We start from the raw sequence: 14,010 nt of genomic DNA on the forward strand, positions 1-14,010 counted from the left end.
AGGACTGAGATGAGTTAATGAGCTCTGCCGTGGACATAGGGAAGAGGTGAGACAGTCCACAGCCCCTGGATTTGTCATTTTTGTATGGTGCACTTGAGGAAGGCACAGGAAAGGTGCTCAGTGATTAGCCAGCAACACAGTGTTTGCTTTTTGTTCTGTTTCTAGGTTATCAGTCACAGTTAAATTTTAAGTAATTTAGGATCATTTTCTTATTTCAGAAGAAGACAGGTAGCAGTGAAGAGGAGGACATTATTGGGCCAATGCCTGCCAAAGGACCAGTTAACTCTAGTGTTACGACAGAGTTTGAAAAAAGGGCCCAGAGAATGAAAGAAAAACTGACTAAAGGAGACGATGTAAGTTTTAAATACATAGTACACTTTTCTCTGAGAAATTGACCAAATATATTAAAAAATCTCAATTTTAAAAATGAACATTAAAAAAATGTATATGTACATATGTAAGTGTATAAAAATTTAGGCTCTAGGTAATTCAGAAGCTATAAAAGGAAAAGAGTAGAAATTTTGCCTACTTAAAAATTTCTGTATGACAAAAGATAACATTAAGTCAAAGGAACAATAAATTAGATAAAAGTATTCATAACATATATGACCAAAAAAAATAGTCTATTAAATCCTTTCTCTTAAAGTCTGTTAAATAACTTTCAAGCCTCAGTTGAGACACATAGTCACTTATACAGTATTCTACACATATACACACATACGTGTGCACACACGCACACATATACACATTTTCCAAGGCTACTTTTTTTTATTTTACTTTTTATTTCTCTTAAAGGATTCATCTAAAACAGTTATAAGAGACTCTTGGATGACTGAGCTTCCTCCGGAGCTGAAAAACTTTGGTCTTGGGCCTAGAACTTTCAAGAGAAGAGCTGATGACAAATCTGGAGATCGATCAGTCTGGACAGATATGCCAGCTGACAGGGAAAGGAAAGCTAAGGTAAGAGGGTTTGTTTGTTCCTGTATTTTTGTCCTTGTTGACTCTATTTTGAAAAAATAGGAGGCAGAATTATTTAAGAGTACTGTTTTTAAAATTATGATTCCAAAGGGAAAAGATTTCCCCTGAAGGAAAGTTAAAAGAAAGTGAGGCCAGTTGCTTCCTGTGTATTTACTTACTATTTCCCAATAAATTGTCTCATCTAAATCTCAAGAGAACCTGGAGACATAGGTTTACTGACCTCATTCTATGAAGGGAGACACTATCCTCTATGAGGTCACCTTTTCTGGAATTAAATGCTGGTAAGTCATGAACAGTAATTCCCTTCTAGACCTTTCTGACTCCAGATCCCCTGGTCTTTATACATCATACTATCCATGAAAATTTCTTTTAAAATGTCTTGAACAAGCCAAGGCACAGATTAACCTAGCAAGTTAAGTGATACACAGGGACTACCTCTGAAAATAACAGTAGCTCAAGTGCAGTAAACTTCATATTACTGTAAAGATAGGCAAAGAGCCCTTTCATTAATATATTGAATAATTTAATTTAAAAATACCCGCAAAAGTATGCATAAAATATTATTGTCGGATTTTCTTTTCTTGGACCTCTCCATTTATTATGAAATATTCCATTGTAAGTTAGGGGTCCAACCAGTGTCCTCAGCACTAACTCCTTAAATTCACTCCATCCCAAAGTTTCAGTTTCCTTGAGATGTCCCATTCCAATCTTAAATGCTTGACTAATTGGCACCTTATGATTACAGCTTTATCAGTTCTGACTTAAATTCACGCCCCTAACTCTGTTTATCTTGTTCATCAGTACCTAGAATTATGAGGATTTCCATCTTCATTCTATAACTGTAAATTGAATATCTCCTCTGCCAGGTATTCTGTTTGGTCACAGGTAATAGAAAAAGCTCCTTATGGCGCTTTCATTTTAGTGGAGAATTGGTTGTGAAATAGTGTCATTCTTAACATGTGGATGATATGTGGCAATCTCCACATTTTAGCAGAATATGCGGCAAAATCATAAGTTCTCCTTTGCCCGGAGGATTCAAGGAAATCTGAGAGTTGTAACAGAAAGGTGAGGTGAACCAACACACCTGAGGGCAGAAGAGACAACAGAAGATACGGTATAGAAGCGAGCCACACACCGTGAATGACTAGTGTTGGAACGCCTGTCTGCTCTTTCTTAACTGGTCTTCTATAAAAATAACATACTGACGTTTTTTATAATTTAGCCTTTAAGATTGTCTCCAAAAAGACATTTAATCCCCTTGCTTACGTGGACTTTTTATTTGTGCTTTTTTCAGTCCTTGTGTTCCTCATTGTATGTGAGTAGATGTCTAGCCTACAGCCAGATATGCAGGGAGTCTTCCTCAAAGAAAAATACCACAGAAAAACGGAACAAACAGAAACTAGCCAGTTTGAACTCAGGTGATTTTAGGCCCTATGACTGAGTTCTTTAGATCTAGTCATTCTTTTCAGGGCTGAAAGTGTTTTGTTCTGTGTTTACAACAGGCTCCCAAAGGGATGACTAATACCCCTTAAATTTTATGTGACACTGTATTACAGCATATAATACCACAGACTTATATTTGTGGCACAAATTATATAGTGTCACAGAGCTGTCCTATATACAGGTCATGACTAATTTTTGATTTCTGTAACAGATCTTAGTCAAGCTTCCTTTTTTATCTCTCTCCAAATTACCTTTCTGTAGATTTTCTCCACCACTTCATCTTACTTTTTTATATTTGATTCCCCAGCATTCATCTCTCATACCACTAATGTTTGCACATTCACTTAACCAACATGCCCAAATGAAGTAAGATTGCTTTTTAGAAAGAAATGGCAGTGTTATGCATAAATTAATTGAATAAGATCTGTTATGTTCTCTTTTCCCAGTCTTGACTAGATTTACTAACTCTTAACTGGTCAGGTTTTCACCTCCGTCTTACCAGAACATCATTTTTTTCTCCTAATATTTACAAGTAAAAGAATCTTTCTGGGGAAATTTTTATGAAAAAAGAAGAAATGAGCTACTCGTATGTTTTTTAACATACTTTATTTATTAAGTACAATGTTGTTTTAGTCCATCATTAAGGTAAAAATGGTGTGGGGACCTCCTTGGCTTTCTTAAGCAAACAGCAACAGTATAAAAACATGCTTTGTGGAAAGTGGTTTTCAGTTGATTTTATATGGGCCTTCTTCTTTCCTGGCTGGGACTATATTCTCCAGAATACTTTTTTTTTCCTAACTAAAATTTATTAGAAATTTACCTAAGTATTTCACTTGTGTGTGTGTGTGCTATGGTAAATGGTATTTCTTTTTAAATTTCAAATTGCAATTGTTCATTGCTGGTATATTTTGTATGTTGACCTAGCATCCTGCAGCTTTGCTACACTTATGCTTACTAATGCCAAGAGTTTTTTAATAGATTCTTTGGCATTTTCTACATTGCCAGTCATGTCCTCTGTGAATAAAGATAGTTTTATTTTTATTTTTTCTGTACCCCATTTATTTCTTTTTATTTTTTTTCCCTCAAGAGTGCTTTTCCTAGCTTTGAAAACAGATAATATAAGATTTCTTTTTAAGCCTTATTTTCTCTTCTACATTTCATTATTGTTTGTCATTCTCATCTCTGAGTTTGATAAAATCCATTTAGTTGATTGGTTAGAGGTTTTTGGGGGTTTTTTCTTGTTTTCAGGTAAATGTTAGAGTAGGACACTAACAGATCCCTTATCAAGTATATTGACATTTCTAGTGGGAAGGGATTCAATGGGCCTGGCTTCGTTTAGTCTCCTATTATTCAATCTGAGTTAAAATAATAGTATTTCTTTTTTATTTTCTCTTAATTATATGGTTTAGTAATGTGTTTTCTGTGTTCGTTCCTCAGGAGACACCAGAAGCAAGAAAGTCATTCAATAAGAAGGATGAAGAACATATATTGACAGGAATGGAAAAGAGATTGGCCGAGCAGGTATCCGCATACAATGTAAGTTAGGGGATAAAATATATGGCCTTTCATTTTTTCCCATCTTTTAATGCTCTTCTCATTTTTTCTCTTTTTCTTGTTTCTCTTTCTTAGTCTTCCTTTTCATCTCAGTCTTTTTCTATACATCTGTTCTGAAAAATACTCTTGTGTGTATGTGTATATGTGTGTGTGTGTGTAGTCCTTTAGTATAGGCTTTTTTAATGCATCTCATAACATTTTCAGTTCACTTTTTACTTAAGTCATATGTCAGAAATTCAATTCCTAAAGATGGGTAGCACATGATTATAAAGTAAGAGCCCTACTAACTCCTAGAGAGCCCAATTCATACATTTTAAATTGTAAGCTGATTTGGAATGTTTGATGTAATGATTTAAATATGGGAGAAAAATATAAATCTATATAAATATAAAAATTTAAATATGGTTCAATTTAAATTTGTAAACTAAACAGTCAGTATTCATTGGGCATATTATTATTTTGTAATAGTCTCTTACTCATAAAAAAAACAAAAACAAAAAAACCACTAGTGTTCCAGCTCAAAGAATAAATGTAAACCATTGAACCCTTTGGTCCCTGAAAGGTATTCAGGAAAATTACCTTCTGTTCCTAGTGTATTAGTTCATGAAAATTTCCATGAGCATTAAAAATATAGTTAGCATGATTCATTGGGCATATATAGACCAGTACCACAAACAGTGAAGCATACATGAAGCATAGTTGGAAACTGACCAGAAACCCAACCCAAATGGAACATCTTTGAAAACTGACCAGCCCAAAGTCAAGTCTCAACAAAATTGAAAGAATCACCATCATTCAGGCACCACAAAGAATTTAAATTAAACTTCAGAATAACTTAAAAGCCCTACACAACTGGAAATTAGAAAATTCAAAATTTAAACTTTACATCAAAGAAGACATGATGATGGAATACCTAAACCTGAATGATAAAAAAATATTCAGTACAACATATCAAAATGTGTGAGATGTAATATAAAGTGGCACTTAGAGGCAAAATTTATAGCTGTAATGAGTTATGTTAGAAAGGAAGAATAGCTGAAAATTAACAAGCTGGGCCTTTTTCCAAACAGGCATTTCTTATAAAACTAAACGAACACCTACCCTATGACCCTGCAACTCCACCCCTGGGTGTTTATGTAAGACAGATGAAAACATGTTTTCGCAGACTCGAGCGTGCTTCACTCATAATAGTTCAAAAAGACTTATACAGGAATGTTCACAGAAGCTTTATTCATAATAGCTAAATACTTCAAGCAACCCAGCTGTCCATCAGTAAGAGAAAGAAAAAGCCAAACTGTGTTCATAGTAAAATACTACTCGGCAGTAAAAAGGAACAAATTACAAATAAATGCAACAACGTGGATTAATCTCAAAGACATTATGCTGAGCGAAGGGAGTCTTACACAAGACTTCCTACCCAAGTACTACTGTATGATTCCATTTATATGAAGCTCTACAATAAGCAAAATGAATCTATGGTTGGAAAAAAACCAGAATACTTGTTGTTGGAGTGGGGTTGTGGAGACGGACTAGGGAGGGGCATACAGAGCTTTCTGAGGTGATAGAAATATGTTCCAGAAATTGCTAGGAGTTTGAATTGTAAAACTCAGTGAATGTAGTATTAAGATTTGTGCATTTCATTGTACGTAAGTTTACTTTAAAAGAAAAAATTGTAAACAAATATTGAACTCTGGTTAGTGAAATCATGCTGAAATACTAGGGATACATGTAACAGTGTCTGCAATTTATTTTAAAACACATCCAAAAAATTAGCGTTCTAATCTTATGCTGAAATTTTGGTTACTTATGAGATATAGTTTTCAAAATATTAATATAGTCTTAAGACTAAACCACCTTATAACTCTTAGTATTGATAAATTGAACACTCTTTAAAATATTACCATGAAGGCAAAATAAAAACCAAACAACTAGAATCTTAGCATGAATTTTCAAAAACTGCTGAAAAACTCGCCCATTCAAAATAAATTGCCCTGGCTTTTTGCAAATTAATATAAAACCTACACATTTTTGTTAAATGATTAAATTTGGTGAATCAGCAAACCAGTCATTTAGCAAATTGATCTCTACATGAATTGGCTTTTGGTGTGATTTTTGTTACTTACTTAAACCTTATAATGATCTATTAACAAAAAATTATTATTAATGATCTCTCAACTGTCAACTCTCTCTCAACTTTGATTTTTTTTCACATTGGTCTTTTTTTTTTTTGCATTCAGAACGGCTAGACATTTAATAACTCCTCAGCTGAGGACCGTTTTCCATCTTTTCTCCAAAGGTCACAAGCTGGCAGCATTGCCACCCTACTGGATACTGAGGGACAGAGTAAAGAGAGTGAGGAAGGGCTATAGTGCCCTGACTCTCCAGCCCTCCTGAACAGGGCTTATTTTCTCATTCTCACTTTCCAAATCTGTATAATGGGAATAATAACATTTAATTTATAGAGATACTGTGAAGATTACAATATAGTATGTGCTAAGTAAATTGAATACTTAACATGTCTTGACTGATTCTTTTTTTTTTTTGGCTGCGTTGGGTCTTTGTTGCTGCGCGCAGGCTTTCTCTAGTTGCAGTGAGTGGGGGCTACTCTTCAAAGCAGTGCGCAGGCTCCTCATTGAGGTGGCTTCTCTTGTTGCGGAGCACGGGCTTTAGGTGCACAGGCTTAGTAGTTGTAGCTTGCGGGCTCTGGAGCGCAGGCTCAATAGTTGTGGCTCACGTGTTTAGTTGCTCCACGGCATGTGGGATCTTCCCGGACCAGGGCTCAAACCCATGTCCCCTGCATTGGCAGGCGGATTCTTAACCACTGCTCCACCAGGGAAGTCCCTTGACTGATTCTTATGAACCCCACCACACTACTAAATCCTTTGTATTCATTAGATTACTTAACTCCTACCTCATCCAACTATTTAGACATTATTACTATTATGATTTATTATCTTACAGCTGAGAAATTGAGGCTTAAATAACTTGCCTAAGGTCACCAGTGTTGAAAATGTCAGCACCATCATTGCTAACCAGATTCTTCCAAATGCAGAAATTTAGTTCTAAACTGTTTCTCCCTGCTATGTGTATTGATAGGTTATTTTTTCTTAGCAACATTTGATTTTTTTTCACCTCCAGTTTTCATTAAAAATAAAGAATTCGAAAGCACTTAACTTGCAAATCAATTTGTTTCCTAAAGACTTCACCAAGATTTATGAAATGACCAATTTATGAAATGAGAGGGATTGAGAACATGGAAATAGTGCTAATTCAAATAAATATTTACTAATTCAGCATCCAGATAGAGCTCAACGTATAGGAAATAGCAACCACATAACTTAACTGATAAAGTCAGATCTCATTGTCAAATCAGACAGGTGATTGAGACTGACTTTCTGTGAGAAAGTCTGACTCCATTTCTCTGTTCAAATAGATGTGATTATGATCATTCCTATGACACTTCTGAATTGTAACGTAGGTGGGTAGGTGCCATGAGTTTGTCTTCTGATAAAATAAGAAGCTGCCACCTTCATCGTTTCTTACCAGTTATTTTGCTTTTACTGAGCTCTCCTCATGTCTTTGCTCTCAAATATATTCTCTGACAGGAGGCAGGGCCTGGAAGAGATGTGGTTGTTAAGCAAAAGTTGTCTTTTCTTTCATTGCCCCATTCTGCAGTATATCTGAATTCAGAACATTCCAACAAGAGCCAAACTACCCATTCCGAAAGGACATTACGCTCTTAAGAGAAATATGTTTGAGACACAAAAGGACACAAAGCCTCCTGGGTTTACAGTTCCTTGATTAGAAGATCATTCATACAGTATTTCAGGTTTTTTATTTGTTGCTCTGGAGACTTGCTGTCCAAGACAACATTCCGTAATAAGATTCTGAAAGGCCTCTCCTTTGTTAAATGGGAAAGGGCTATAATGAAAGGGGAGACATCCTCACGAGATGCATTACCAGGCAAGTCAGCTTTAAGTGAGGCTAAGAAGTTGAGAATCATGAGTAGGTAACGTTGAAATTCTCTATGCCTTCATACCCCATGGAATCCACTCCGTGTGGCCCCCAGGGATACATATATCACAGTTTGATGGCTGCTGGTCTGTACTACCTGCATCTACTCCTGCATCCCACTCCCTGCTTCTTCAATCCAGGGCTGTTCTGTCTTTTAGTTTAACCAAAACCGAAAGGTCTGTAAAGAATCTCCAATTTACGAAACCAGCTGACTTTGTTCAGACCTCATCCTACTAGATATATTTGAAAATGTGAAACTAATATGTTGTAAATCAGCTATACTTCAATTTAAGAAAAAGGAAAAGAAAAAGAAAATGTGAGCACATACCCCAGCTGAAAAGAAAGAAAATGAAGGAGATAAAGCTGAAAGGACAAAAATTCTCTTGGCACACAGACTATGCCAGCTTTTCCTGCACCGGCCTTGGATCTTGTCATCTCTGCGCCGTGGTTGTTCTGCTTTGCACTTGCTTTAGCTTCAGCCTGGCAGTGCCCGTCTCTTCAGTTCCACCCGTTCAGGGTTCACGGACCAGCCCATCCATGAAGCTTTAACCGGGCTCCCACATGAGAAAGTAATTGCTCTTCTTTCTCACCTGTGTTCTTGGTTCAGACTCATGTTGACTAATCACACAATGATTTTCATGATGGTTATTTAAACATTAGTTTACTCTCCGTCTTGCTCTTTTTTTATCGTGTGGCATATAGTTGGTAGATACCGTCATTTTGGTCTAATTGAATTTGCCTCTGATAACACATTTTCTTCAGAGATGCTGTCTTAGATTTGGAAAAACCTATTGGGTTTGTAAATAGCCCTCCTTCATGTTTACCATTACTACTTCATTCTTTTGTTTCATGATTATATTCTGTCAATGATCTATATAAGATTTTTCTTTCTACTCTCTTGCTCTCCCCAGGAATCAAAAAGGCCAGAATCTCTTATGGACATTCATCAGAAAAAACTAAAGAATAAGGCTGCTGAAGATAAAAATAAGCCCCAAGAAAGAATACCATTTAACCGTGATACGGATCTCAAAGTTCATCGGTTTGATGAAGCTCAGAAAAAAGCCCTGATAAAGAAATCTAGGGAACTAAACACCAGGTTTTCACATGGCAAAGGCAATATGTTTTTATAAGTAAGTATATTTCAGTGAGGTATATTTTCATACTGATAAATTTGAACTTTTCTAAATACTGTTATATATAACTGTGTAAAAATGTATTTCCTTTTATAATAAAGTAGATTATAAACCTGCAGATCTTTATTTTCTAAGTAAACTGTGAGGTTTGAAAATTCAGCCTTGTGGAATAAAAAATGTTGTATACTGGGAAAGTAGACTTGTCCTCATAATAACCTAACAGGGCATTACTATTCAAAATGCTAAAATAAAAGCTTTTCATTTGTGAGACATGGCAAAGGAAAGTGTGGTGTGACGCTTGGGTAAATATGCATGCTTTATTAAAGAATGAGTTTAAAAAAAAAAAAAAAAAGAATGAGTTTTGCTAGCAGTCTTTTTATGTTAAACAAGATCACAAAAGATGTTCATTGCTTTTGAAATGTTCTCTGTAAGTTAAGGTTCAAAACCGTTACATCACTCATACATAGCCCGAACTGACAAGGGTTCGTAATGGTGATTACATAAAAGCTAAGGTTGCTTCTTAAAATCTTTGTGATTTTTAATTGTATGAAACCTACATCAATATTAAAATGTGACTTTCAGGGAAGATACGGTTAAAGTGAGAAATATTTTCCAACTTACTGAATTTTCTTATTCTTACTTCAGGGGGATTTCCCTGTGCAATGAAGAAGAGTTGAAGAATACTCTTTTTTTCTGTCTGTCCATCTTTCTTCCTTTATTTTGAGTTTCTTAAGATTAGAGGATTGCTTTAGTCTTACAAACCACACGTCCTTTAAAGTCACGTGGAAACATGAAATCAGTGTGTCTTACGTAGAGTAGAATTTTATGTGTCTTTGGCTTCTGAGGAAATGTGGGCTTTTCTTCAAATAACTTTTTTGAGGATTCCCCCCCTCCCCGCCACTCCCTAATTTTTGTGCTGTCTCACAAGTGCCCAGTTAAGATCTGGTTAGGACCATCCACTGAGTCTCTCCCACAGCTCAAGACCCCCTCATCAGATATTATGAACTTGCCCTGAGTGAGTGTGTCAGGTCCTCACGGTGAATCCATGAATTTGAAATTGTTTGGGTTTCCCTCTAAACTGCAGCCAGTGAATACAAAACACTTACTTGAAAATAGAGGGTATGGAGGTTTTGTCCATTTTGTTATCAGTTTGCTTGTTGCGGCAATCAGGGCTTTTTATTTGTGGTTTGGATTTTTTGGTTTGTTTGTTTCTAAGTCAGAAAGAGGGACGTCTGCATTATTTCATGTGCTAAGGAAAAACTATTTTGATTTTTCCAACTTCAGTAAGTATTTCTAGGGAAGGCAATCTGAGGGACAAGAGAACACCATTAACCGTTCCCAGTGTGAAGTCTGAGACCTGGTCTCTGTGATCTCCACCAAAGCTTTCTAAGTCTTTAACCTGCTTTGGGATGATCTGACTTGATTCATTTATATTTAACATGCTTTAGCTAATTTACTGGGGACAGATCTTTTATATCACTCATAAGTAACTTTAAAAAAAAATCAAACTCATAATCCCTGAATACAAAAATGGAAATGGAAACTAATCAAAACCACCCTGATGTAAGCTGGGACGAAGTGAGAGAGTAGCATTGACATATATACACTACCAAATGTAAAATAGATAGCTAGTGGGAAGCAGCTGCATAGCACAGGGAGATCAGCTCGGTGCTCTGTGACCACCCAGAGGGGTGGGATAGGGAGGGTGGGAGGGAGACGCAAGAGGGAGGAGATATGGGGATATATGTATATGTATAGCTGATTCACTTTGTTATACAGCAGAAACTGACACACCATTGTAAAGCAATTATACTCCAATAAAGATGTTAAAAAAAAAAAAACACCGATGGAGTATTGTAGTATTGTAAGTTTGTGATGCTTTAAGCACTGCCTCTTAAGATATTAAACAAAACTCTTAATAGTTAAAGCTTAAATTCAAATTCTGGAAGTTATATTTTCTTACAGATTAGTCCCAATCGTTCTGCTAGTTCTGTGCTCTAGTTTTGATGAAGCACACGGTTTTAATGAAAAAAGATTCTGAGTCCTAGCTCATCTAGGCTCCATGAAAACTGAATAAACTGTTCAATCAAATTATGTGACAGATTTTTCTCCTGATCATAGAAGTACAACGATCTTCCATAACCGTAACCTACTCAGAGTGTTACTATTTGTAAGATGAATTTTTCTCCTCAGCAAATTGGAAAAGTCTAGTCTAAGCAGATTGAACAGAGCTACCTTTTGATCAAAGATGTCATTTTTAGTGGATGGTATTTTCTGAACACAAAACTTTGTACAGGAGCATCTATTACTTTCATTAATTTTGTTATGATTTTTTTCCCTGACGAAAGGAATAAATGTTTTCTAATTCCTCATCCTTATGTAAATTCCTAATATATATTTTTGAGAAGTTTTGGTATCTTTAATGTAAAAGTATCATATTTGGATACTTACTTTTGCTTTGCTTTCCTTACCTGAAGGTAGATAGGGATATTTCTCTAGTATGTATTTACTATTTCTTCCATCACCCTTGGAATGTCTGTGACCTTAACAAAAGGGAGAAAATATTAATACTTTCCATGAGTGGCCACCTCACATGGTACCTCAGGTCTAATGCTCTCTCATGCCACCCTGAGGACAGTTTTAACGAAATGTGAGGCCAAGCCAGAGGTTTTTGCCCCATGGAGAGACCAAACCCAATATAACAACATTGACAATAAAAGCAGAAAGCAGCTATCTGAACAGGATGGACAGGTGGTCTTCATTTTATTCCCTTCCCTCTTCCAAAGCCGCAAAAGGCCTGGTAAATCAATTCTCCTCTCCATTTGGCAGAAAATTGGGATTGTTGACATTTTCTGCTAAGAACTTTTTAATTTTCTGTACTTCTTGGCCAAATTTTGTAGAGCTGTGACCTCTTTTGAAACTTAAAAATGAAGAAGAAAAAAGAACAACACTAAGTTCAAAGAAGGGAGCAGACATTTTAACATTCTTTACTGTTTGGTGAAGGTGACATTTAAGTTCATTGTCCCTGAAATTATATGATTGTGTTCAGCTGTCTAAATTGTCATCTCAGGTAGATTTTGATGCTTCAAACAATAACATCATTACTGGTAAATAAATGGCTTTAGCGAGTGGGGGAATTGGGAGGGGAGACAAAAGGTGAGAGGTGGTAGCTACCCCCATAATAAGGCTTGTCTCATCCAATAAATTTTTTTGTATTGGGAAAAATATCATAAATTAAGCCCTATGCCAAAAAAGAGAAAGAAAAGAAAAGCTACAGTTTTCTAAGAATTTTTTATCTTGTTCAGATGTAGCAGCTACTTGACATTTATCACTTGAACATTTTATGGTTCTTTGAATTAATGATTTTTTTTAGAAGTAAGGTTGGGCTTTAGATGGTACTGAGGCCTACATGCTCCAGAATAGATTAACAGTTATCATATAAATTATTTGATCCTGAAACATCTTGGCACTTTTTGTTTCTTATATAGGGTGGATAATGTTAACATTATATATTACTTAGAAACGTATGATCGTGGGAGATAGTTTTTAGACTATTTACAGGAGCCCTTATCACTTCTCTTCACTTTTTCCATGGCAATGACAAGTATTGTTCACAAAAAAGTCTCTGTTGAGTTGTGTACCTAAGAGGAATAGCCAACATGGGGGAAGTAGCTAGGATAGTACCCGTGTAACATCAGTACCAAGTCTTCTACTTCAGACTGTTAAATTTTTTTACTTTGGCTTTTGACACCATCATGTCATTTTAGTCTGCAGTTACAAAAGGTCGTGCATTTCCTATTATAGGAGAGGTATATTTTTTTGCAGCTTAAATATTTAACCGTGACTAGAGTATGTACAAAATTTAAAAGTTATACACTGCCCCTTTCAATCTTTTCATTTTGAACTTTATAATTAAAAGACTGTTTTTAGAAAAGAATTCCTGAGGTGTGATTTTTTTTTATGTATGAATAAAGTTGCATCTGTATCTGAGAAGTTGTCGTCTTTTATTTTTGTTTTGTTTCTTTTAATATTATTAGCTTATCTGAAGCAGGCAATGTGCATAAAGAGAATATCCTGTAAAGATTTATTCTAACCAACCAGATCATTGTGGGCTGTTGTGGGTTAAAAAAAAGCCTTTCACTCCAACTCACTTGCCAGATTTTCATTACCCCAGTATAACTACAAATATAAACTATTTAGAAACACAAGACAGACAAATTGGAAATGCTCTTAAGAGCACCGTGGCACAAGAGGGGCTGGCACTGGATTTGTAACCAATATTCCATTTTTATTTGACAGTTGGTGGGTTTTTTCTGGATTGGTTGATTGTGAGATTTTACGTTTTTTTGTTTTGGGTTTGTTTGTTTTTTTTCCGTTTTTCTACTTCTCGAATTCTTTCAGGAAGCATGTATTCTTTTATAATTCCAGGGGAAATGAACCTCTTTTTTTTTTTAAGTCCCAATTTTGTGTTATATAGGATCAGAGTTAGAAACCGAATTACTAAGGAGACAGGACTTGGGATTTCTCTCTTTATTTTTTAAAAATTTTTATTTTATATTAGAGTATAGTTGAGTAACAATGTTGTGTTAGTTTCAGGTGTACAGCAAAGTGATTCAGTTATACATATACATATATCTGTTCTTTTTCAAATTCTTTTCCCATTTAGGTTATTACAGAATATTTCTCTCTTCCTTAACTGGGGAAGTGACCAAAGAGATACTTTGCAATACAAAAGCTAAGCATTAAATGATAGGAATCTGGACATACAGGATCCAAGGAAAGAAAGCCCTTGAGTTTTCAGATCAGTTCCCTATAATAAGTATTTCTTAAGGAGATAATATGTTTGTTCATTCAGTAAACATTTGTTAAATACCCGGGTGTGTCCTAG

The 14,010-nt window shown here is 35.5% G+C and overlaps 1 protein-coding gene across 2 annotated transcripts in view; it reads left to right on the forward strand.

Annotated features, from left to right (window-relative positions):
* The window catches only part of GPALPP1 (GPALPP motifs containing 1), a 75,718-nt gene that overhangs the window by 17,323 nt on the left and 44,385 nt on the right, over positions 1-14,010 (forward strand). The window contains exons 5-9 of one of the 2 annotated variants that reach the window (XM_022574879.2): positions 219-353; positions 796-960; positions 3,859-3,957; positions 8,901-9,119; positions 9,768-10,963. In XM_022574879.2, the coding sequence (XP_022430587.1) occupies positions 219-353; positions 796-960; positions 3,859-3,957; positions 8,901-9,119 (618 nt within the window). In that variant the 3' untranslated portion in view covers positions 9,768-10,963. Of the gene's footprint in view, positions 1-218; positions 354-795; positions 961-3,858; positions 3,958-8,900; positions 9,120-9,767; positions 10,964-14,010 lie in introns of those variants that run through there. The other variant, XM_022574880.2, reaches the window with a different exon arrangement.

This window comes from Delphinapterus leucas, chromosome 18 (assembly GCF_059928025.1).
Source record: "Delphinapterus leucas isolate spDelLeu-1000000601 "Yukka" chromosome 18, BTC_Dleu_Yukka2, whole genome shotgun sequence".
NCBI lineage: Eukaryota > Metazoa > Chordata > Mammalia > Artiodactyla > Monodontidae > Delphinapterus > Delphinapterus leucas.